Raw genomic sequence first — 24,446 nt, forward strand, 5'->3', positions numbered from 1 at the left:
AAGTTTACTGGTTGCCAAAGAAAGGCAAATCATCATTATAAGTTGATTCTACAGCTTACTCTAAATTATTATCTTGAACGCTTAAGATACAGGCCTTACTTAACCCCCACAACTTCTTGGCTATGTATATAATACCCAAGTTTTAACTTTTATAACACTTAATAAAACTACTACAGTATTACTTCTACTAATAGTTAAGAATATATGCCAAAGTATCCTTTCTGGATTGGCAAATAGGAACACCTAAGAAAGTACAGGAATAGCTCTTGCAATGATGAATGTTTTTAACAAAAACATGACATTGAAATTTTTCCTCGATTTTTCCCCATACTTGCTGAAACACATTTTTTCACTAATCTAGACTACAAAATTCTGCCAGTTACCCCTAGAAGCATCCTTCAACATCAGGAAATGTGTCAAAGAAACAGAGTAGTATTCTTCCAAATGAAATGTTAAAATATTTATCATCAACTCAGTCGTCTAATACATATTCTCACTACATTCAACTCTACAGAAAACATTGACCTAAGGTATGAAAATAAAGCTACTAAGGAGCATCCAAACCCTCCTTTACAGTACCTAATGGGCTGTACAAACACACCATAAAATTTCTACAAGAAACCAAGCAACTTCCTCCTTTTCATACTGATTTAAATACCCAATTATATACTTAAATGTTCGGCAAATCAACCAACTTTCACACTGTACTAAGAACTTAATTCAAGAAAGTGGAAAAATATAATTAAAAGTGTATTACTTTCAGTATTTGATAAAATATAAGAGGTAAGTAACATTTAAAAGACTAGAATTAAACAGATAAAAATGTCTTAAGACCAAATATTCTAACTCATGTAAGGTTTAAATTGCTGAATCTCTCATCTGCCCTAATCGCTTTTTTTCTTCTTTTTAAACTGCTACTGTTTGTAAATGCCCTACTATCTCTCAATGTTTTAATTTAGCACGTGGAGAAGGGTCTAGGAAAGAGAAGGAAGTAAAAAGTAGCCTACGTGTGTGTGTGTGTGTGTGTGTGTGTGTGTGTGTGTGTGTGTTTGAAGAAATGTTGGGGGGGGTGTGTGTTGAAAAAAATTTTAGTTACCACCACTTAAATAGGACCAGGACTGTGCTAAGTGCTTTAAATACATTATCTCATTTACACAAGATAAAACAAAAACCTTGACTAAAAATGATCAATAAAAACTGAAAAGTGAGAAAATAAAATTATCTAAGAGACAGTAAATTGGATCAGATCTCCAAGCACTAAACAAAGTAAAAACATTGTAGATTAAATTCTAAGACAATTTCTAGGAAAAGTTCCTCAACTTGACATATGAAAAAGTTGTGTATTAAAGGAATATCTGAAAAAAATTACACATATCTTATCATCGAGTAAACTTCTTACAAAAATACATATTGTATCTAAGATATTTCTCCCTTTGAAAAAACAGTAGTAGATAAGATACTATACATAGTATATAGCACATTCCTTCCAGTAACTCTCATTCAGGACTAGAAAGTCAATATTTAGTAATTAGTAATGAACCCTGAGAATGAAACTCTGAATTTGCAAAGGACAGATTATTATTATAACATCAAACTTAGAGATATACAATCACTACACTAAAATAGAGTACCAGAGGCTGCCCTTTATAATGGCAATCAATGTTAATGGAATACATTAAACATGTACCTATTTTAAATTTCCTATTTACTACTGAGGTACATCATCTATTTAGAGTTAGATATTAAGTAAAAGAATGTTAAGAAAAAGTTTACTTCATTTTTAACTGCAGAAATCAGAGATAGCACTGTCATCTTAAATTTAAAAAAAAAACAAGGTAGGCTGGTCTGATGGTAGTGAGTTATTATAATGTATTAACATTAGCATCACTAAAGTTGGTATACAACCCCCCACTACTAAATGTGACTGTCTAAAAAAATAAATAAATAAGAAAGCTAAAGACTCTAGGGTCTTAAATTTTCTTTAATGGAAAAAAATCTCAAAATACCCCACAAACAGTAGTCTTAAAAAGTCTGTCATCAGTCACAAATGTATACAACATACAACATTATCAAGCGTTATCAAGTCCATCTCACATCATCTAATTTGCACTTTAACAAGCCTGCTTAGGACATTCACTAAATTCAGCCCTTGGCTTGTCCTCACTCTCTATCCACTCACCTCACTATTTTTCAAAAATCTTCTCACTGTATGGAAATTTAGTTGTGATACAAGTACTCCCAAACCTTTAGAGATGTAAAACCACTGCAGCCCCAAATTACCAAGATCTAATTTATGGAACTCATCAATAAAAGCCAAAGAACTGAAACAATTCTCATCAATTTCCTCTACCACGAAAAGGCAGTGAGCAATGATTAAAAACTTAGGTGTTATTTATTCACTTATTTAACAAAATATTGGGGCTATGTGCAGTGGCTCACACCTGTAATCCTAGCATTTTGGGAGGCCAAAGCAGGAGAGCCCAGGAGTTCCAGACTAGCCTGGGCAACATAGTGAGACCTCCATCTCTATTTAAAAATATATATATTGGGCAGGGTGCGGTGGCCCATGCCTGTAATCCCACCACTTTGGGAGGCTGAGGCAGGAGGATCCCTTGAGGTCAGGAGTTCGAGACCAGCCTGGCCAACATGGTGAAACTCCGTCTCTACTAAAAACACAAAAGGTAGCCAGCTGTGGCAGCGCACGACTGTAGTCCCAACCACTCAAGAGGCAGAGGAGAGAGAATCGCTTGAACCCCAGAGGTCGAGGCTGCAGTGAGCTGAAATCACGCCACCGCACTCCAGCCCGGGCGACAGGGTGAGACCCTACCTCAAAAAAGAAAAAAAATATATAAAATATATAATAAACATTATATATAATATATAAAATATATTATATATACATCATTATATATATAATATATATTATTACATTACATATATAATTATATGCATTATATATATATAATATTGTATGCGTATATAATGTATATAAATTATATATGAAATCTACATTATATATGTAAATATATTATATATGTATTATATATAATATATATTATATATGTATTATATATAATATATATTATATATGTATTATATATAATATATATTATATATATAGTGCCTACTATGTAAAGGCACTGTGCTAGGCACTGATAATATAACTGAAAAAGATACAGACACTATCCTCGACCTCAAGGAACTTCTATTCCAGTGAGGAAGAGAATCCAAAAATAAGTTCGGCAAACACACTGACATAACCCAGCAAGGATCTGAATTCTACCAACAATTTTATTCTTATTTTCCACTTTACTGCATATATTATCCTAAAATCATTTCAGTGAATCCACTTTGTTCCTTCAAACTACATACTCATAATTATGCTTAGTAAAATGAAAACTTACTTTGTGAACAAATAATTCTGAAAACTTTGCTGTGAATATGTAACACATCCTCAACAGAATTTCAAAATTAATTGCTATGTGTTCATAGCAGCACTATTCACAATAGCCAAAAGGTAGAAAAAGCCCAAATGTCCATCAATTGGTGAACAAATTGTGTTCCTTTATACACACACACACACACACACACACACACACACGATGGAATATTATTCAGCCATAGAAAGGAATGAGGTAGTCCGATACAAAACGTCACATATTATATTATCCTGTCTATATAAAATATCAAAAAGAGGTATCATAGAGACATATCCCAGACTGGTGGCTGCTAGGGGTTGGGAGGAGGGAAGGGAAAATATGGGGTAACTGTTTAAGGAGTTTTCTTTTGGATGAAGAAAATGTTTTAGAAGTAGACAGAAGCAGTAGCTGCACAACACTGAATGCACTCAATTGTTCACTTTAAGAAGGTTTGTTTTTTCATATGTATTTTGCCTTAATATTAAAAAAAAAACTTTAAAAAAATTACCGGCTTAAAATATTTTAAAGTGGACTTTTTGTGACAAATAAAACTGCTGATGTTTACCTTTTGAAATTTCAGTTATAAATCAAGTTACAGATAACTCCTTTTAGACCTATTTTAATATCAAAATGGCTTTTGTGTATGGTAAAGATCATTAAAAATTTTTTCATAGCTTTGAAATGTTATTCAGTATTTTGGTTGTATATACAACTCTTACTTATGTAGTCACACAATCCCTTTATTATTCATATGTATGGTTAACACCCTTATCGATCATATATTTGTATATATGCTCTAATCAAGTTTGTGCCCAATAAAATTCGCTGACATCATCAACTGTTTATCTCTTTTACAATAAAAATACTCATTCAAACAAGCTGTTTTTCTTTCAAGTCCCGATAACCTAGGTACAATTCAATGCTACACTCTCCACAAATGCCACTTTTCCTGTTACTTCCTCTACTATAAAATGCATCACCATTCACAGACTTCCTAGTAATACAGTTATTACTTGGACTATGTGTCTCCTCCAACTATTTCCCAAACTCCTTGAGAAGCCTCAGTCCTCTGCATCATCATAACACTACAAGGTCCGTAAGAGTGGTTCGACGTAATAGGTGCTCAAATTATGTTAATGGAATTGAAAATAAACGAAGCCAACACATAACTATTATAAATTATGTACTACAGTGAAAAAGACATCTAGCATATGAAGACTAAAAGGACCGATAAAATAAGTACCGCCTAGAGAATCTTCATGCCTCACGTTCAGGTATGTTTTTCAATGCAACTCTACAGAACAGTCTATTGAACATCAAATATGAACATTAACAAATTCACCTCACACCAGGCAAGAAAAAATAGGGATTACTCTTATCCATTTCCTTTTTGAAGTTCGTATGCATATGTAATAGGGAAACTGAACTTAATGAACCACAGTATTCCAAACCAGGTCACAAAAGAGCTCTAAGTCCCCAGTCATCCTGTTTCTATTTCCTGATTGGTCTGACCTGCAAGCATGATGGTGCCCAGCTTTCCCAATTCAAGATTTCCTTTAAAATATCTTCCAAGGAGAGGTTTTTCTTTAAATAAAAATCGACTTCTAGAACTTTCTAGGAAAATTATGAAAAAAGCAAGCCACTATTTTAAAAAAAAAAATCTTCCGGAACACTTTATTCAAGTAAGGAAATCCAGTTTCCAGAAAAGTTCCGTTACAGTTACACTTCGAATTAATTGTGGGTCATAAACTTGCACGAGTGGACGTTAACTCGAAAGCATTACTCTTCTAGCAAAGTGGACTTAAAGAAACACGTGCGTGATTTTTAGAGGGGCCCTACCGTTGAAAAATAAGCATCTTTCAAACGAAAATTTCAAGAAGCGACCTAGAATAGGTGAAAAACCCAGTGCGCTAACAATTCACAGGGACAACATTTTCCCTGCAACACACGCTGGCAAAGCAGAGACAACCAGACGCCACTTGGGCAGCAGCCCGGATCCCGGGCCTCCAAACCCCGATCGTCCCGGAGTCGAGTTCCCCACTAGTTTGCTTCCAGCCAAGCCCGCCACCACTTCCACGTCGCAGCGACCCACACGCCTCCTCAGCGATTTAAATCCATTTTTAACTCACCACACACATACGCGCGCGCACACACATAGGGTTATCGGTCTCCGGTCATCCAAGGGAACAGGGAGGGGGCGAGAGATCCTGCGAGCGAGAAGCGGGGTCGCTCCACGGTCCCGCCTGGCCTGGCACCCACCTGCAGGCCGCGAGCCCGGGGGCGGCGGCGCCGGCGCCCCGTCCTCGCCAAAGACGAGTTTGAAGTCGAGCTCGTCGTGGGCGCCACAGTTTGCAGTAGTCATCGGCGTGGCCCAGGGTGCTGCGGCTCCTCCTTAGGCGGCGGCGGCGGCGGCAGCGGCAACCGGCAGCAGCAGCTCCTCAACGCCGCTTCATGCCGGGCCGCGCGGGCCAAGAGGTCGCGACTCCACGGCAAACTTTCTGGGCGGAGCCCGCGACGCCAAGGGTTCCGTTCCGAACTACAAAGCTGGCCGCGCGCCGAGCAGCACCGCCACCGGTGCCTAAGCCTCCACTGTCGCCTTAGCCAAAGTTCCCCGCCCCCCGCACAGTCTCCGCCACCGCCGCCGCGGGCGCGCTCTCGCGCCCTGCCGCGCGCCCGGCCCCGCCCCCTACGCGCGCCCACTCTGCCTGGCTGCCGATTGGCCACTAACGCGGCGAACGGGCGCCGGGCTCCGCCCCCTCACAGGCCTATCGCGTAACTCGGTCTCCGCGAGAAGGAAGTCACGTGAACACGCAGCCACCACCACCACCACCACCACCACCACCACCACCCCCCCGCCCTCCAGCCACCCCCAAAGAGCCCAGCTACCTCTCGGGAGTTGTAGTTTGGCCTGTGTTCCCCCGGCGATTCCTTCTAAACTAGACGGGAGAAGGCCGATAGCCTCTCTAATTGGATAGGGGACCACCAACGGCCAATGGAGAAGACCCTTTTCCTCATCGGGCGGGGCTCATGTCGAGGAAGGGGTGCCGAAGCACTGAGGTTCTGGGTTTGGTGATGTGGGGGCGCATCGTGTTACTCCTGATGGCTGGCTTTAGGGAAGGCATCAGGGCCCCGCAGGGTTACCTGGACGCCGCCCACATCCTCATCCCCCCACCTCAACTTTAATGGCTGAGTCTCCAGAGGGCGGGGACCGGACCGAGAGTCCAGCCAGGTTGGGGCGGAACCGAAGGAGACAGGTAGCGCGACAAGTCCGGACTCTGAGCTCGCGGTCGCCGCAGCCCCACCCTCTGCAGGGCGGAGCCTGCGCCCCGGTGGCTGCGCCTTTGTCCCCACTAGCGGGTCCCCGCAACTGCTCCCTTGACAGAGTGCGCGTTTGAGGCCTCCGCGAAGCCCAGTGGGCAGGACCTGTCCCTTGCTGGAAGTTGAGTAGATCGAGCGGGAAAGCCCGTTGTGAGCTCGTGCCAATCACAGCTGTGCTCTCTGCATCCTGGTGCATATCCATGAAAGCGGGAGGGATGGAGCCGCCCAAATTGGGTGGCTGGCAGTGGAGAGGAAGTGACACTGCCTAAAGAACCGTTTTCGTGATCTGCCCCTCCCGAGCAAGCTAGCCTTCCTGAGATGGCCCAAGACACCTCCTCCTGGGGTCTGGGGTGAAGGCCGTCCTTGGGGACTGGGAGCCTGGCTTGTTTACCTAAGGCTCCGCTGAGGCACAAGGTGGACAGGGAGGTGAGAGAAGTAGGGTGACCGCCTCCCCTAGCTCCGTGCCCCGGGCACAGGGCCCACAGGGCATAGCATCCCTAGATGCGCGTTGCTGGAGGAACCCAGGGCGCTGTCAGAGGCTTGGGTGCAGGTACGCCCAAACAATGCTGCCCTCTCAGAGGCTACAATATGTTGTTTAAAAAGAAAAAAAAAAGAGAGAGAAAAGAAAAAAAGAAATGCCGCTCTCACAAGGCCTACAGCACATTCCACACCGCCCACAAAGGCCAGTGGGAAGAGAGGGTAAAGGAAAGCTCTTTGCAGAGGTCTCAATGTCTGGACCGACACTTGAGCTACCAGGGAGCCCTAGAGGGAGCCAAATTAGACCTTGGGTCAGGAAGACAGGGAATGTCCAGAGCATCCAAGACGTTCATCTTGTATTGGTTCATTTCTGTCCAGTGTTTTGTACCGGTACCTGTGCTGTTCTTGGGGATTCAGAGATAAATTAAGTCTCCTTTCAGGGGTAGGGGAGAGGAGACCAGCAAATCTATAATTACTGTACAAAGAGATGAGGGTTGTGCCAGGAGCTTAGAGACAGTTCATAAGCCTGCTAGCTGCAGGGCCTTGACAGGGGCTAGTAGGAACTGGAGTGACAGGCAAGAAGTGAGCAAGTTTCATTCCAGGTAGAGAACAGATTTCCAAAGACTTGATAACCAGAAAGTACCTGCAGTGGGCAGAAGCCTAAGGTGGGGCCGAATGAGTGGGCAGAATGCTGCAGGCCACTGCAAAGTGTCTGGACTTTATCCTGACGGCAGTAGGGAGCAGTGGAAGGACTTAGAGCAGGGGATTTACGTGGTCAGAATTCTGGATGGATCACTAGATTCAACCGGGACAGGGGTGAATGAAGTTGGAGGGAGAAGATAACATGGTCAAGGAGAGGGAACAACTGGCATTAGATGGGTGGACTATCCTTCCCAATAACCTGTCCTGCCTGCAAATCTCCAACCTTGAAGGCCTGAGTGTGGAACTTGGGGCCCAAATGCCACATCAGCTCTGGAGCCCTCTGCCTCAGGCAGGTTGCTGGCCCACCTATTTGTACCACATGTAACAGGATCCTGATACAGTATAAGGTCCCAGAGGCTTGGCCAGCTCATCTGAAGTCCCTCCAGACATGACTTCACCTAAACCACGGGATCAGCCATAGTCACACCAGATGGCAGGCAGGAGGGAGACCCTGGGCTGGTCAGCCCCTCCACTGGGAAGGGACCACAGAGAAGCTGTAGATGGCTTGAAAAATTCAACCACTCATCAAATGCTCAGCTATGCATCTGTGTTCCCAGCCACTGAGCACCTGGAGAACACTTAGAACAGATTACATTGTAGGGAGGGTTTCTGACCTGGGGTAAGCTGAGAAGCTACCAAGGAATGGTGAGGGCTGGGACAGGGATGGGCACCAAACTGCAGGAAGAGTCACCATGTGTGTAAGAAAGTCAGCAATGGCTGGGAACTCTGCAGCCTGTGAAGGGGCCTGACCACACATACACACCGATATGTACATACTCTTTCAGCCCTTTGCCCCAGCTAGGGCCAGGATGTCCCCCCGTGAGCTCTTCTTCAGGCAGTTCCAAAGCTCCTGCAGGTCATCTGGGCCCACCTCCAGCCCTCTGAGAGCCCTGTGAAAGCAGGAGGCCCACAGGACCAGTGCAGTAGGTGGAACCCCAGGGTGGACAAGGGCTATGTGGGTCACTGTACAACCACTCTCTCCTGTATGAATGCCACCCAAGACTGGGAATTAGGGAAAGCCATCTTTATCATCAGCTGTCACAGGACTGTTCCCAAGCACCCGTTGTTGAAGTTCTTCAGTGCCCTCTGAGCCATGGGATGGTACAGTTTAGTCTACCCCAGTCCCTTGTTCCCCATTAGGCAAAACGGGAGCCTCTGAGGAAATTCAGAGTTTAGAAAAGTTCTTCCTCTCCATGCCAAACATCCCCCTCATCCCAAGCTCTGGTTTGATTCTTCTGTGCCTGCTCCCCAGACCCATGTCAAGGTAGCCACAGGGGACACAAGGACTGCCCTTGAGCAGCTCCCAATCTGGGAGGAGAGGATAAGACCAGCCAACTACGATCTCACAAAGTTAGTTGCTGAAGTCAGCACAGGGTGCTGAGAAGACAGGGTCAGCACTTTGTCCTCAAATGCCAGGCCGAGGAGTTTGGACTTTGTCCAGAGAGCAGACTTAAGAGACCCATGGAAGAGTTCTGAGCAGAGTAACACCTGGAAGGACCCAAGTGTCCAGAACTGCGGGTGGAAGAGATTCTTTGCACACAGCCCAGTCTTCCTGCTGTGACCTTTGAGAGACCTGCCACCCTCTCCAGCCTTACTCATCCCTTCCTCTCATGCTCATATCAAAACCATTTGTCCCCCAAATGTGATGAGCTAAGGGGAAATCCTCAATCAGGCTGGCTGGAATGGATGGATAAGTGTTGCGGCTACTAGCACTGGGAGAGGTTTGGGAGTCTAAATGCCCTAGTTTAAGGTGGACATGGTGAGAACAATGGGCAGAGCTTTCAGGCCTGACTGTCCCCCTCCACCCCCCAGTCAGTCTCATCCTTGGGCAGGTCACTTTGAGACCAGGAAAGGCAACACTGAGGTATGCTAAAGTGAGATCATTTGAGGACCAACATATCCAACCAGGATCTCTGCCAGACATCCTCAGTCACAGAATATAGAGTAGACCCACTCTACCTTTCTCCCCTGTGAAGGATTCTCTCCCCAGTGCTTCCCAGGGCCCTCAAAGCCCCCACATTACAGCCTCTATCTTAATAGCAGACCTGCATCCCTGCCTTTCCTTCCCCAGAGCCCAGAAATGAACCTGACCCTGCCAGAGGAGGGGCTTCCCCAGGGAAACCATACTGGTGGGAGAAGTGGCCTGAGATCAAACCCCAGTTCCACTGGGGAGGTAGATCTTAGGACTCAGTGACTTGGTGGGGGCGGGGACCACTGCAGCCTCTGTCTGACCAGTTCCAGTTGGAGGTATAAAAAAAGGCAAAGGGGGCATTTTTTGTTGTTGTTGTTGTTGTTGTTTTGAGACAGGGTCTTGCTCTGTTGCCCAGGCTGAAACACAGTAGTGCCATCATGGCTCACTGCAGCTTCAACCTCCTGGGCTCAAGTGATCAACCCACCTCAGCCTCCTGAGTAGCTAGGACTATAGGCACGTGCCATCACACCCGGCTAATTTTTTTTTTTTTGAGACGGAGTCTCACTTTGTCACCCAGGCTGGAGTGCAGTGGCATGATCTTGGCTCACTGCAAGCTCCACCTCCCGGGTTCACACCATTCCCCTGCCTCAGTCTCCCAAGTAGCTGGGACTACAGGTGCCCACCACCAGGCCCAGCTAATTTTTTGTATTTTTAGTAGAGACGGGTTTTCACCATGTTAGCCAGGATGGTCTCGATCTCCTGACCTGTTTATCTGCCCGTCTCAGCCTCCCAAAGTGCTGGGATTACAGGTGTTAGCCACCGCACCCGGCCACACCTGGCTAATTTTTATATTTTTTGTAGACAGGGTTTTGGCACATTGCCCAGCAGGCTGGTCTTGAACTCCCAAGCTCAAGTGACCTGCCCACCTCGGCCTCCCAAAGTGCTGGGATTACAGGTGTGAGCCACCATGCCCAGCCAAAGGAGGCATTTTGATTTTTTTTTTTTTTTTTTTTTGAGACAGAGTCTCGCTCTGTCGCCCAGGCTGGAGTGCAGTGGCGCAATCTCGGCTCACTGCAAGCTCCGCCTCCCGGGTTCACGCCATTCTCCTGCCTCAGCCTCTCCGAGTAGCTGGGACTACAGGCGCCCGTCACCACGCCCGGCTAATTTTTTTTTTTGTATTTTTAGTAGAGACGGGGTTTCACCGTGGTCTCGATCTCCGGACCTCGTGATCCGCCTGCCTCGGCCTCCCAAAGTGCTGGGATTACAAGCGTGAGCCACCGTGCCCGGCCTCAAAGGAGGCATTTTGATTGAGATTGTTTTTAGTATGAAAAATCAGAAATAGGCCAGGCGCAGTAGCTCATGCCTGTAATCCCAGCACTTTGGGAGGGTGAGGCGGGAGGACTGCTTGAGGCCAAGGGTTCAAGATCAACCTGGCCAACATAGCAAGACCCTATCTCTATAAAAAAAAAAAAAAGAAGAAAAATCAGAAATAAATTGTGCCTAAAGCTTGGTGGCTGAGATTGGACCAAGCCTCAGTCTTTCTCCTGAGTGGAGCCCTTTCTCTGGGAGCACTGGTCTGGGAAGTCAGTTAGGGCAGCCTGGCATGGAGTGACCCCATTAGCCATGCAGAGTCCTATCAAAGGGCCAGCCTATTGTCCTCCAGCCAGCCTCACACAGGCAGAGGACAGCTGATCCCCTCTAAGAGGAGAGCCCTCAGGACAGAGAGGACTAGAAGTGAGTTGCCCAAGGTCAAACAGCAATGAGCTCTGGGAGGCAGTGGGTAGTGTGGTATCCTTATCTGCACACAGAAAAGCAAGTGTGGGTGGCAGCGGGGAGGGGGGCAGTGCTGGAACTGAGACAGAGGCCTCACCCACCAAACCCTAGACTCAGAGGCCAGCAGGGCCAGGGGCTGATGGCTGGCACAGGTGCCTGACCCTGTGTTAAAGTTGCCACAAAACAGTGAGGCTCTGACACAGGGGAGATGTGGGAAATACAGCTTTGACCCAGAGGGGACTCCACGCCTCCCCACGGCCCCAGTAGAGCCTGGAAAAAGGGAGGAGAAGTAGCATGTTTACAGCTGAGGAAGCGGGGGCAGGACAGGGCAGGGACCTTTGGTCAGAACGCCCCTCCCAGTAAGCGGGGGAGGCCCCATGAGATGCGGTAGCCGTTTGTTTGCTTCTCACTGCCAGGAGGAAATTAAAGAGAATCTGCCACTTCCTTCCGCCCCAAGTGGGACGAGGAAGGCGGGGGACGGGAGGGACTATGTGGTGTGATCTGCCAAACATAAGGGCCCCAAATTGCTGTCATCAGCCGCCTCCAGTGCCCCACTGCCCAAAGCAGGCACCTCATCAGGTCTGAGACTCCAGGCAGCTGTTAGGCTTGGAGACTCTGGGGATCAGACCAACACTCCCCACCCCACTGGACTAGTCCCTTACCGGGGCATCAGTTACCCTAGTCTTTCTTCCAGATTCCATATCACCTCTCATCAGGACAATTGATGCCCAGTGCGTCAGGTGTACCATCAGTAGAATGGGCTTCTTGGGCCTTCCTAACTCGGCCCAAGTCCAGTGATACCCCATTCCCCACCTCTACCAGACCCACAGAGATGGGCAGGAGATCCAATTTGGAAAGCTCTAGCTCTGCACAGAGGGTGGGAGTAGAATAATCATGCCAGGACACAAGCCCATTTATGAAGATGCCCAAGGCTGAAGCAGCCAGCCGTGGGTGAGGGTAGGGAGTGTCTTTATTGCACAGTACCAATGTCAGGTTGGGCAGTTACCACCTGAAAAGCTCCTGTTTTCAAAGAGAACTTGACCCTGTCACTCAGATCCACCAAAGGGGCCAGGATCCACCCCTGGGCAGCCCCTGGTCCATGCTCTAGGCTGATGGCCCCTGCCAGGACATCTAACTCCTGCCAGGCAAGACCAGCAAATTGTTCAACGGCATCTGGTTCATGCTGTGGCATCCACAGCCACCTTAGCACCAGGCCCATGGAGGGGGTGACTAGGGCAGGAAGAGTAGTCACCAGCCTTCCAGGGGGCTTTCTTCACCACTTCCCAAGGCCACAAAGGGCTTCTTGCACAGATCCCCAGGTTGTGCTAGCTCCTGAGCTCTGGGGCCCCCAGGGTCTTGGTCAGGAGCCTCCCTCTTTCGCTTGTGCAAGGAAGGGCTCTCCTCACCCAGCCGACCCTCAGGGAGGCCCTGGCTCCGCAGACAGACGATGGCTGCAGCCTGCTCCGCCAGTTTCTTGGACTTGTCCCTGGGCAGACAGAGGGCAATAAGGTGAGGCGCAGGGTGCAGGGCTGTGAGGCCTGACTCTACACACCCTTGGCAGATTCTGACAAAACTGAGTAAGGGGTCACCATCCAGGGATGCCACTGCCCACATATACCATCTACCCAACCCTCTAGGACAATGCTGGATGTGTGGGCAGAATGCCCACTCTCCGCCCCACCCCAAGCCTCTTCTCCTATGATGAGGAAACTTACCACAAGGTAGACTGATACTTTTGTTCAGCAACGGTGACAATAGAGGAGAACAGGCGATCTAGAGGGCGTTGAACCTGGTACAAAGAGAAAAGGAAACACATGGCCAGAGAAATGAGCCCTGTAGGCCAACCTGCTGGGGTCAAATCAAAGGCAGATAAAAGGAAGTATTTCCAATCTAAGTCAAATGAAGGCTGCCTGTATCACATGCTCCTCCCAAGCAAAAGTGCCCAGTGGAGAAAGGCAGATGCACAAATACACAATGACCTCAAGTGTCTGGAGCTGTCATGGACCTAAGCAAAGCGCAGCAGAGCCCTTAGCTGCACGTGACTATGGAGCCTCCTGCTGACATCTGGATAGGCCAGGTCCCCAAAATGAGGAGTCACCAGATGCCAAAAGGGGGAGAAGGGACAAGCTAGGAGCAGAGAAGGCACACCTGGCAGAGGGACCAGGTGACTTGGCTGGAGCAAAGGGCTGCAGGGATGAAACTGGAAGGAGCGAGGCACGTGGAAGGGTCTCAGGCTCTATGCTGAGGTGCTGGCTTGATCCTTCAGACACTGGGGAGCTGCTGACTTGAGGAGACAGAAGTTAGATTTGTTTTGGAAAAGTCACTGTGGTGGGGGTGGGGACACAGACACAACCCCCAGAAGGTATAAGCCTCGAGGCTGGAAGACCAGTCCAGATGAGGCAGAGCAGCCTAAGGAAGGCATGGCCGCAAGGACGAAAGGAAGTGAAGCAAGCCTATCTCACGGTTTCCACCCCAGGGGCACCACATCTGGGACTCAATTCTGTGCCCCACTGGCTGAGGCTTGATCCAAAAACATGTCTGGGCCAGGTGCGGCGGCTCGCGCCTGTAATCCTAGCACTTTGGGAGGCTGAGGTGGGGGGATCATCTGAGGTCAGGAGTTCGAGACCAGCCTGGTCAAGATAGTGAAACCCCATCTCTACTAAAAATACAAAAAAGTGAGCCAGGCGTGGCGGTACCCACCTGTAATCCCAGCTACTCGGGAGGATGACACAGGAGAATCACTTGAACCTGGAGGTGGAGGTTGCAGTGAGCCAAGATCGTGCCACTGCACTGCAGCCTAAGCAACAGAGTGAGACTCTGTCTCCAAAAAAAAAAAACAGAGCGAGACTCCGTCTCAAATAAATAAATAAATAAATAATAATTAAATAAAATTTTTTAAAAAGGCTCATGACTTATAATCCCAGCACTTTGGGAGGCTGAGGAAGGAGGACCACTTGAGCACAGGAGTTTGAGACCAGCCTGCCTGGGCAACAAAGCAAGACCCCATTTCTTTTTTTTTTTTTAAGACAGAGTCTTGCTCTGCCACCCAGGCGGGAGTGCAGTGGCATGATCTCAGCTAACTGCAACCTCCGCCTCCAGGTTTAAGCAGTTCTCTGCCTCAGCCTCCCAAGTAGCTGGGATTACAGGCACCCACCACCACGTCCAGCTAATTTTTGTATTTTTAGGAGAAACAGGGTTTCACCATCTTAGCCAGGCTGGTCTTGAACTCCTGACCTCATGTTCCACCTGCCTCGGCCTCCCAAAGTGCTGGGATTACAGGCATGAGCCACCGTGCCCGGCCAAGACCTCATTTCTAAAAAATAAAAAATAAAAATTAGACTCTGTTTCAAAAAAAAAAAAAAAAAAGAGAGATGTCTGGCTGAACTGGACAACAGGCCACTGTAAGAGGGGAGGGGCTATCAGTAACTGACCTGGCCACCAGCAGCTTCTCCATGCCTACAGTGGTCAAGGCCAGGCTCCAGCCTGGCAGTCTAGAGTTGACGGTGTAAGCCATGGGAGTGCTGTGACTGGCTACAGGGCAGGCCACAGCTAGGAACTCACCGTTTCATACACAGGCTGTGCCAACTTCTCCCTCCGGCACCACTCTAGTAGGCACATCTTAGGGGTGATCTGGGCTGGGTATGCTCTCCTGGAGAAAGGAAGGGAAGCAGTTGGGGTCACCCACCATCACCACTCCCTCCCTCAGCCAGGGCACTACTCAGCTCCTGAAAGGAGCTGCAGAAATGAGAGGAACTGAGACACCGAGCTGCTGCCTTAAGGCTTCTGTACTTGCTCCCCTAGGCTCGCATTCTTGTCCTACCAGCAGCTTGGACCTGGGTTCTCCCTAAAGGGAAGATGAATTTTGGCATGCTAAGGAAATTGTAGGGGAAGGGGGAATGAACTCCCAGTACTCTGAGGTCCAGACTAGAAAAACAATCTTCAACATCCAAGAAGGAAGCTTGCCACTCAAGACAAGATCAGTAGGGAGTGGGTGGAGGTGGGCAATGGAGGTGGCCAGACAATGGTCTCGGGATCTAGCTCAGCGCCCACCCTGATTCCGTCTGCCAAGTGTCATGATCTGCTACAGCCATGGACACTTGCAATCTGGTTTCAGAGTCAGCCTGTGACAGGGTGACACAGTGACAGGGTGGGAGGGGTCATATTCCAACTTCCCAACTGGAACTCTCCCTGGCATCTGACTGCCCAACAGCTATTCCCCCCCACCCTGCTCCCCCACCGCCACCACACACCTCTGCCAGACAAGACTGGCTCCTGTCTGGTCCTGGGGACTGGAGAAAGGCTCAGATCCCAGAGGAGGGCACCATTCAAAGCTGAGTCACAATCTGAGGTGTAAGCAGCTTGAGAGGGCACCACAGGGCTGGTGAGGGGCAGTGGGTGTGGGTAGGAGCTGCAGAGCCAAATGAGGGCTAGGGTCCTGCTATTGTTTGAGGAGCTTCATGCAAGCAGCCAGCTCCTCAGGGCCTTGGAAAAGCACAGACTTTCAGGAACAGGAGACAAGTCCCCCCTGCCCTGAGTTGCGGGAGGCAGTAAGTCAGGGAAAAAGTAGAGTTCAGTTACCCTTAGGACAGCCTTTCAGGAACTATCTTCCCTGAAAGCACCTTCTATGGGATGCTGAAAATTTAGAACAAGTTTCCAAACCAACAAGACCTGTGGTCCCTACGTTTGACATTAAGCACATACAGCAGCCAGTTTGCTGGCCCAGTGGGACCCCAAGGGTGCTGGCCCCAGCCCAAGCTAAGGCCAAGCTGGAGACCTACCGGTCAAACTTGACAGCCATCTTAATGACACCAGAGGTATCTTCAGCTGGCTCCCCTGTCTCCTCTGAAGTCTTGGCTGAGAGCTTGGCCCGCTGGGCATCCAGCTCCTGTGTGGTCTCCTCATAGAAGGCACCAAGGCCAAAGGCCTCACTAAGGAGGAAGAAGCAGATCAGGGCAAACACTTTAGCAGAGCCAGCATCCGGGGTACTGCAGGACCCCAGGGCCCCACCACTGAGAAACTCCTCTACCACATACACCAAAACACCACCGGGGCCTGGCCATCAGAATGTACCTCCTGCCCAGCCCTGGGATTACCGTGGACTGGAAGATGGAAAGTGAATGTGAACCCAAGCATGGACACTAGAGGGAGGCTGGGCTGGGTGGCAAAGGTTGTAAAGGTCACCCCCACCACCTGCAGCCTCTCTCCTGAGGGGGAGCACACAGATGGTGTCCCCAGCCAGCCGTGACTGAGTTGACCAATGCTGATCAAGCACATGGGCCCATGGGAGGAAGAGACAGAGGCCCGACCACTAAGTGGTTCCCCACTTCCCGCCCAGCCACAGGCAGTTACACATGGGTGTCAGCCGACACTGAGGCACCACCCAGAGCTACAGAGTTATGTGGGGTAGGGACTAAACCAATGCCACAAGCCAAGGGTGGGAAGAGGGCTCTGGTAAGGGTTTTTCCCTTCTAGGAAACATCTTGAAGGCTGGAAGACTCAAACGAAGATAGATCCCCAATTGGCAAAAGTGGTTCAGAAAGGCATCTATGAAAGAGAGAGGCTACAGATAGCTCACGTGAGAGGGAGAGAGCCTTCCAGGCAGACGACCCATTACAAGCACAGGTGTGGAGTTCTGGAAGCAGACAGGTAGACAGGGAGCTGTGGGGGCAGTGGCTAGGCCAGCTTGTGAAGGGCCTCAGCTGTCAACCATCTGAGCTAGAGCTACACCTCATCTAGAGAATCAATAGGTGGTCTCTCAAACTGCAGGGTGATGGATGTGAGTGCAGGCTCAAGGTACAGGCTCCATGCTACAGCCCAATTCTCCTGACCACTGGTTCCTGGGGGCCTGGCCTGTGACCATCCCATTTATGGAAAACCTCCTACCTTTGCATTCCTCTATCCTTCTAGTACCCTAGTTCCCAGAGCTCTGCTGATCCATCCAGGGATGGGACGTTTCAAAGCTCTCAAAGAATCCCCTTCTGGGAGGCAAAGCTGTATCATCCCTCCACTCCTCTACATCTACATCCAGAAGCTGTGTCCCTGGTCCCCTAGTGGAGTCAGCTTAGGGCTTAAAGTCAAACTTGGGCAATGTGTACAAGGACAGATGGACATCTTATTGTGCCTCTTACCAAATTTCTTGGGAAGATTGGGCAGCATGGAGCAATCTTCCCTGGGGCGACTCCAGCTGTTCTCGTAGCATCTGGCACAAGCAGTACTTGGTGTTGGTGTAGTAGTTGTCATACTGCACCGCCTGAGAAAAGAAATGACTCGCCTGATGCCCAGGCAGGCTCTAAGGCCTGGGCTATGCTCTGATGGCAGGGAAAGGGGCTCCAAAAAGGCACCAGAGATGTATGTGCAGCCAAGGCAATGTGACCCCCATAAGAAGAACCACCACTGGCCAGGAGCAGTGGCTCACATCTGTAATCCTAGCACTCTGAGAGGCCAATGCAGAAGGATTGCTTGAGGCTGGGAGTTCAAGAGCAGCCTGGGCAACATAAGACTCAACTCTACAAAAATTAAAAAAAGAAAATTATCAGCTGGGCGCAGTGGCTCACGCCTGTAATCACAGCACCTTGGGAGGCCAAGGCGGGCGGATCACCTGAGGTCGGGAGTTCGAGACCAGCCTGACCAACATGGTGAAGCCCTGTCTCTACTAAAAATACAAAATCAGCTGGGCGTGGTAGCGGGTGCCTGTAATCCCAGCTACTCGGGAGGCTGAGGCAGAAGAATCGCTTGAACCCCGGAGGCGAAGGTTGCAGTGAGCCGAGATCGTGCCATTGCACTCCAGCCTGGGCGACAACAGCAAAACTCCATCTCAAAAAAAAAAAAAGAAAAAGAAAATTAGCCAGGCATGTTGGCACACACCTGTAGCCATAGCAACTAGGGAGGCTAAGGCAAGAGGACTGCTTGCACCCAGGAGTTGTGGCTGTAGTGAGCTATGATCATGCCACTGCATTCCAGCCTGGGCAACAGAGTGAGACCCTATCTAAAATTTAAAAAAAAATAAAAATAAATTAAAAAGCCACTTCAACCTTGGTCGTCTACTCCTCCAGCTAGTGGTACAAAGCTGGAGGGTCACAGCCAAGGCCCACGGTCAGAAACACACTCTCCTGGACAGCCTGACTGAGGTCTCGAACTGCGGGAGCCCCTTCCTGCTTCAGCCACCACAGAGGACCTACTGCCAAGTATCTTTCAGGGCAGGGAGGGGAAACACACCAAATTCTGGCATGGGAGGTCCAGTGCCAGGAAAGGGGTGAGATTCTTCTATTCCTTCTAACCAGAATGGGCACCTTCCCTTCCCACATCTTGAATAGCCTCTAACTTCCCCCTACATGGGTAAAACACAGCATCATTAATTCACATGTGTTACTCATCACTACATTTATCTATACAAGTGTGAGGTGCAACTGTCACCATCACTCCACAGACTACGAAATGAAGGCTCAGGGAGGCAAGATGACTGCCAGGGACACCCAGTGGAAGCCGGCTGGCTGGAGGCAGGGCAGGAGAGCAGTAGTGGGTGAAGGTGGCCTTCCCCAGCCCTCCAGGACACCCTCCCATTCCCCACCCCCTATGCTGCTCTAGTAACTCCATGTGGGCCTATTACTTCAGTGCCTGGAAAAGTGCCACAGCACACTCGGGACAAAGTGGGAAGTAAGTCGGGGAGCCCCGGCTGGCGGCAAGTCCTTGATTCAGTTTGTCTGGGAAGAAGGCACCTGGCTGGACCAGAAGCAGCCCTGCCTATGCTTGAAAGCCTCTCCCTTTCTCTGTGATAGCACACCCTCTTGAGGAGCTGCCAAGGGATGGCTCAGCAGGAATGATAACATCACCTTTCACCCAGTGAGCAAGCTCAGCACTGTTCAGCACATCTTCTTGGCCACAGACTTGCCAGCTGGCCAAAAAGCTGGACAGCTGACCTGGGCTGGGGCAAGCCCTCCCTTGCCATGGAGCTATCCCAGACCATTGGAGAGCTGGTGGTCACCAACTTGCCCAGCAGGATACCAGAACCAAGGGGTGAGGGCTGCAGCATTGAACAGGAAATAGGACAAAGGCTGCCCAGCTCTGGACACAGACCTCAGGGCATCTTACCATCCCAGCTTGCACAGCCATGGAAACACTCACATACCATGGCAGCCACAGGCACTCCTAGGCAGGTATGAACCCTAGGACTGAAGAGGAGGGTGCAACTCTGCTCTGGGCAAGGACTGCACCCTCTGTTCATACCCAATTCACTGAAGAATTTGAGGACCACTCACTGTCTCTCCCTGTAGACATGTGCAGCTGATCAGAGTCCCACAGAGTTCCAGGGTTATGCCAAAGAGATAAGGCAAGTGAACTCTTCATTTTCTTTTATAGGGATATGCCCTTGGCACTACCCTCAACCTCTCAATGAGAAGAAACTGGTTTAGAAAAGGCCATTCCCAGCCTGGGCAACATAGGCAGACCTCATCTCTATTAAAAAAAATAAAAAATTAGCTGAGTGTGATGGCACATGCCTGTAGTCCCAGCTACTTGGGAGGCTGAGGCAGGAGGATCACTTGAGCCCAGGAGGTCAAGACTGCAGTGAGTCATGATTATGCCACTATGCTCACACCTGGGCAACAGAGCAAGACCCCATCTTAAAAAAAAAAAAAAAAGCTATTCCCTAAGTAGAGGGTTATAGTTAAAGCATTCTGGAATTAGCAATAGCAAAGTTTTAGAAGTGATTTTGACTGATGAGTCAAATCAGGTGAGAAATTTCTCAATTGCTCCTCTTGGCTGTGGCTGCTCCTGAGCCAACCTATAAGCACATATGCCTTTGATGATGCATAACCCACAGTCCATGTACATGTGCCTCTTTATGTGCAGCGTGTGAGAAAAAGAAAGATATATATCATGTATTTGGGGCTCCAACAGCATCCTGGATCTAGAAGGTTCTTGCTATGACCTGCAAACCTCTGGAAGCTTTAGGAGATGGTAGGGGTATGCCCCCCAGCATCCTCTCTTAGCACTGCGGCTGGGGAGACCCAAAACAGCAGTGAGCTAGTGCAGCTACACTACATGAGCTAAAAAGAAAAGGAGAGGAACAGCAAGCATGGCTGGCAGCTGGGGGCTCACGCAAAGTGCTCTCTGCAGGAGTGTGGTAGACAGTGAGAAATGCTTGTTTTGAAAAAGTACAGAGACGTACGTATCTGATGTATTTCTGCATGACCTCCTCCAGGGGCCGCAGACCCTCCTTGAGGAAGATAGATGGGTTCCACATGGCTGCTCGGGCCACCATCACGGAAGAGGCTGCCGTGGCTTGTCGAAAGTCCTCTATGTCTGAATACCGTTGGATGTGGTCATGAGATCCTCCACTAAAAAGCAACCAGAGGGTTAGGGGTGTCCCCATCATGGAACCTATCAGCATTTTCAGAAAAAGTCAGCTCTCAGATCTGCCACTGATTAACAATGTGAATTTGGCCAAGTCCCATCAGCTATCAGAGCTTCAGTAAAGTGGATATTAGAATCCATATCCCATTATGAATTTAGGAGCACTAACTGAGATAATACATGGAAAGTGCCTGGCACTTAATAGGTAATCCAGGAAATTTACTTTCCTTGCCCCTAATCTAAAACAGTGGCTACAGCCAGCCCACATCTGGAGACATGGGTCCATAACTGGGCTATTGGGGCTACAGGAAAACCCCCAAGCCGAATGGGCCACTTACATGTTCACTGAGGGCTAAGTCAAAACCCTAGCGAGAGGAACAGGCACCCTGGTGATGACAAGAGGAGGGAAGGAGGCCCAGTTAGGTCATACTTTCCCCTCCCTGCAGCCTGCTGCTCCGAGGACCCCCTGCTCTGTCTCCGTACATTTCATCAGGAGTCAGGCAGCAGCCTCAGTCCTGAGACAGGCATGCAGAGGGGAGGGTCTCAGGCAGCAGCAGAAGGAACAGGTCTGGGGTCTTGTGGAAAGCCCTGCCCTTTCCAAGCCACCCCTAAAACTTTTCACTCTAGGGAAGGCTGGGCCTGGCTACCACCCAGCCCTCAGCTCTGTCGGACAGAGTACATGATGAAGACAGGAGGCTTACTTGGCTATGACAGGAATGGAGAGGGTATCAGCAATGGCTTTGATGACTTCACAGCTGACAGGATGCTGAGGTCGCTCCTCCCGCTTCCTTGGAGATAGAAAGACGGGGCTGAGGGCTGAGCACCAAAAGTCACGTCACCACTCACACAGGGTTACCTCAGCCAAACCTTACTGTCCTCCCCACTGAACCTCAAGAAGGTCAGGTGGCCATATGGCCATCAAGGACAGGTGGCAGGGAATGGCTCTCCCTGCCCTCTGGAGAAGAACTGTGAGGGGCAGGGTTAGCACAGATCCATGCTGAGACGGCAAGTCCAGCTCTTGGAGGCCTGCAGGGGAGGCCTGGCTGCAGGAGGGCAAGGTGGGTGGCCTGGCTCCCAAGGTCATGTTGCTTTTCCCTACCTTCCCTTTGTCTCTGCCAGAGATGAGGGACAGGGCCATAAGAGTGCTGCCCCTACTGTCCCAGTCCTGCCCTCTCCAAGGGACTGGGAACAGCTGCTGCTGCTCAGACTGGCCACTCCCACACAGCTGCCAATGCCAAAGCCAAGTTGCACAGCTGATCCTAGGGAGAGACACCTGACACAGGGTAGGCCCCGCACCAAGGGAAGGTCACGGACCATGGCTGCCACACCACGGCACAAGGGAGGCAGGACCACAACCTGGGGCCCCTCCTTCCAAAGTCAACTGCAAGTTCTTGTGCTTGAGTTTTAGGGCTGCTGACATGAGGCCTGACCTGAGCTGTGCTCAGAGACAAAGCAGGCAAGATGGTCGACCAGATAGCCCTTGTCCAGCTCTTGTTTGAGTATGTCCCCTCTGCTATACTCTTGTTCTTTTATTTTTGATATGGTGTTTCGTTCTTGTTGCCCAGGCTGGAGTGCAATGGTGCAATCTCGGCTCACTGCAACCTCCACCTACTGGGTTCAGGCAATTCTGCCTCAGCCTCCCAAGTAGCTGGGATTACAGGCATGAGCTACCATGCCTGGCTAATTTTGTATTTTTTTTTAGTAGAAACGGGGTTTCACCATGTTGGTCAGGCTGGTCTTGAACTCCTGACCTCATGTGATCCGCCCGCCTCGGCCTCCTAAAGTGCTGGGATTCTAGGCGTTAGCCACCGCGCCCAGGCCCCTCTGCTATACTCAACAAAAGGGTCAAGGGCTAGGCCGGGCGCGGTGGCTCACGCTTGTAATCCCAGCACTTTGGAAGGCCGAGGCGGGCGGATCACGAGGTCAGGAGATCGAGACCACGGTGAAACCCCATCTCTACTAAAAATACAAAAAAATCAGCCGGGCGTGGTGGCGGGCACCTGTAGTCCCAGCTACTCGGAGAGGCTGAGGCAGGAGAATGGCGTGAACCCGGGACGCGGAGCTTGCAGTGAGCCGAGATTGTGCCACTGCACTCCAGCCTGGGCGACAGAGCGAGACTCCGTCTCAAAAAAAAAAAAAAAAAAAAAAAAAAAAAGGGTCAAGGGCCACAGGGCCTCAGAGAGCCCTGTCAACCTAGCCCCTACCTCTGTCTCCCTACATCTCCAGCTTTGATGGTCACAAAGGGCTTTTAGCCCATCTCAACAGCTTTGATGGTCACAAAGGGCTTCTTCAAACTCACCCAAATCTGTCTTCCGAGTGTTCCCAACTACTGGTAAAAAAATAATAGCTTCTTTTATTAAGATAATACTGGCTGGGCATGGTGGCTGACGCCTGTAATCCCTGCACTTTGGGAGGCCAAGGTGGGTGGACCACTTGAGGTCAGGAGTTTGAGACCAGCCTGGCCAACATGGTGAAACCCCATCTCTACTAAAAATAAAAAATAAAAAAAATAGCCAGGCACGGTGGCAGGCACCTGTAATCCCAGCTACTCAGGAGGCTGAGGCAGGAGAATTGCTTGAACCCAGGAGGCGAAGGTTGCAGTGAGCTGAGATCATGCCACTGCACTCCAGCCTGGGCAACAGAGCAAGACTCCGTCTCAAAAAAAAAAAAAAAGAGAGAGAAAGAATACTACATGCCAGGCACTGTGCCAAGGATTTATATTCACAATCTCATAAAAGCCTTGGGACAACCCTATAAAGTAGAAATTATCTTAATTTCTAAACAAGGAATGTTGTGCTCAGAAAGGTTAAGTGATTTCCCAAGGATATACAGCTAACAAGCAGCAGAGACGAGATCTCAAACCAGGGAGTCTGAATCCAAAGCCTGCTGCCTTGGGAAGGCGCATATGTATACAAGTGTGTACTCCTCCCTCCTGGCTTCAACCCAAGCAACTCTGCTTTGCTCTGCTTTGTATGAAGGGAGTTCTGGGTTCCCTTCTCTGAAAATGTTGTTAAGAGCACAATCAACAACTTGGGCTCTTCCTATAAGACCCCTAAGCCCAAAGGAACATCACTCAGAGAAGAGAGGTCCTTCTGGTCCAAGTCTACTGACCTGAGATGCTGTACAAAAGCACATCCTGGACACAGGGAACAAGTGTGACTGGTAAGCCAAGGGTGGCCTTCAGAACCTCAGCTCTCAGCATAGAGTACATTAGCTATAGCTAGAAGGATTGTTTAGTCATTGTAACAGCTGGCAGTCCAACAAATGCAGACAAGAGAGGCAGAGCCTTTAAAAGAATAGGCTGGGTATGGTGGCTCAAGCCTGTAATCCCAGCACTTTGAGGGGCTGAGGCAGGAGGATCACTTAAGCCCAGGAGTTTGAGAACAGCCTGGGCAACATAAGGCGATCCCGTCACTACAAAAAAATAAAAAATTAGCCAAGTGTGGTGGCATGTGCCTGTAGTTTCAGCTACTCAAGAGGCTGAGGCAGGAGGA

General features: G+C 49.3%; 2 protein-coding genes across 12 annotated transcripts in view; both read right to left on the minus strand.

Moving 5' to 3' along the window:
• Nucleotides 1–6,113, minus strand: part of NFATC3 (nuclear factor of activated T cells 3) — a 148,560-nt gene extending 142,447 nt beyond the window's left edge. For all 3 annotated transcript variants that reach the window (XM_030795026.1, XM_030795030.1, XM_030795037.1), the window contains exon 1: nt 5,679–6,113. In XM_030795026.1, coding sequence (XP_030650886.1) covers nt 5,679–5,781 — 103 coding nt within the window. In that variant the 5' untranslated portion in view covers nt 5,782–6,113. The remainder of the gene's footprint in view (nt 1–5,678) is intronic.
• Nucleotides 6,114–12,511: 6,398 nt separating this feature from the next.
• DUS2 (dihydrouridine synthase 2) overlaps nt 12,512–24,446 on the minus strand; it is a 59,863-nt gene continuing 47,928 nt past the window's right edge. For 5 of the 9 annotated variants that reach the window (XM_030795060.1, XM_030795066.1, XM_030795073.1 and 2 more), the window contains 7 exons: nt 21,654–21,740; nt 20,768–20,936; nt 17,730–17,851; nt 16,380–16,529; nt 15,163–15,250; nt 13,317–13,390; nt 12,515–13,087 (listed from right to left, as the gene is read on the minus strand). In XM_030795060.1, coding sequence (XP_030650920.1) covers nt 12,850–13,087; nt 13,317–13,390; nt 15,163–15,250; nt 16,380–16,529; nt 17,730–17,851; nt 20,768–20,936; nt 21,654–21,740 — 928 coding nt within the window. In that variant the 3' untranslated portion in view covers nt 12,515–12,849. Of the gene's footprint in view, nt 13,088–13,316; nt 13,886–15,162; nt 15,251–16,379; nt 16,530–17,729; nt 17,852–20,767; nt 20,937–21,653; nt 21,741–24,446 lie in introns of all 9 variants that reach the window. The other 4 variants (XR_004026181.1, XM_030795062.1, XR_004026182.1 and 1 more) reach the window with 4 other exon arrangements.

The sequence above is a fragment of the Nomascus leucogenys genome, chromosome 2 (genome assembly GCF_006542625.1).
Source record: "Nomascus leucogenys isolate Asia chromosome 2, Asia_NLE_v1, whole genome shotgun sequence".
Taxonomy (NCBI): domain Eukaryota; kingdom Metazoa; phylum Chordata; class Mammalia; order Primates; family Hylobatidae; genus Nomascus; species Nomascus leucogenys.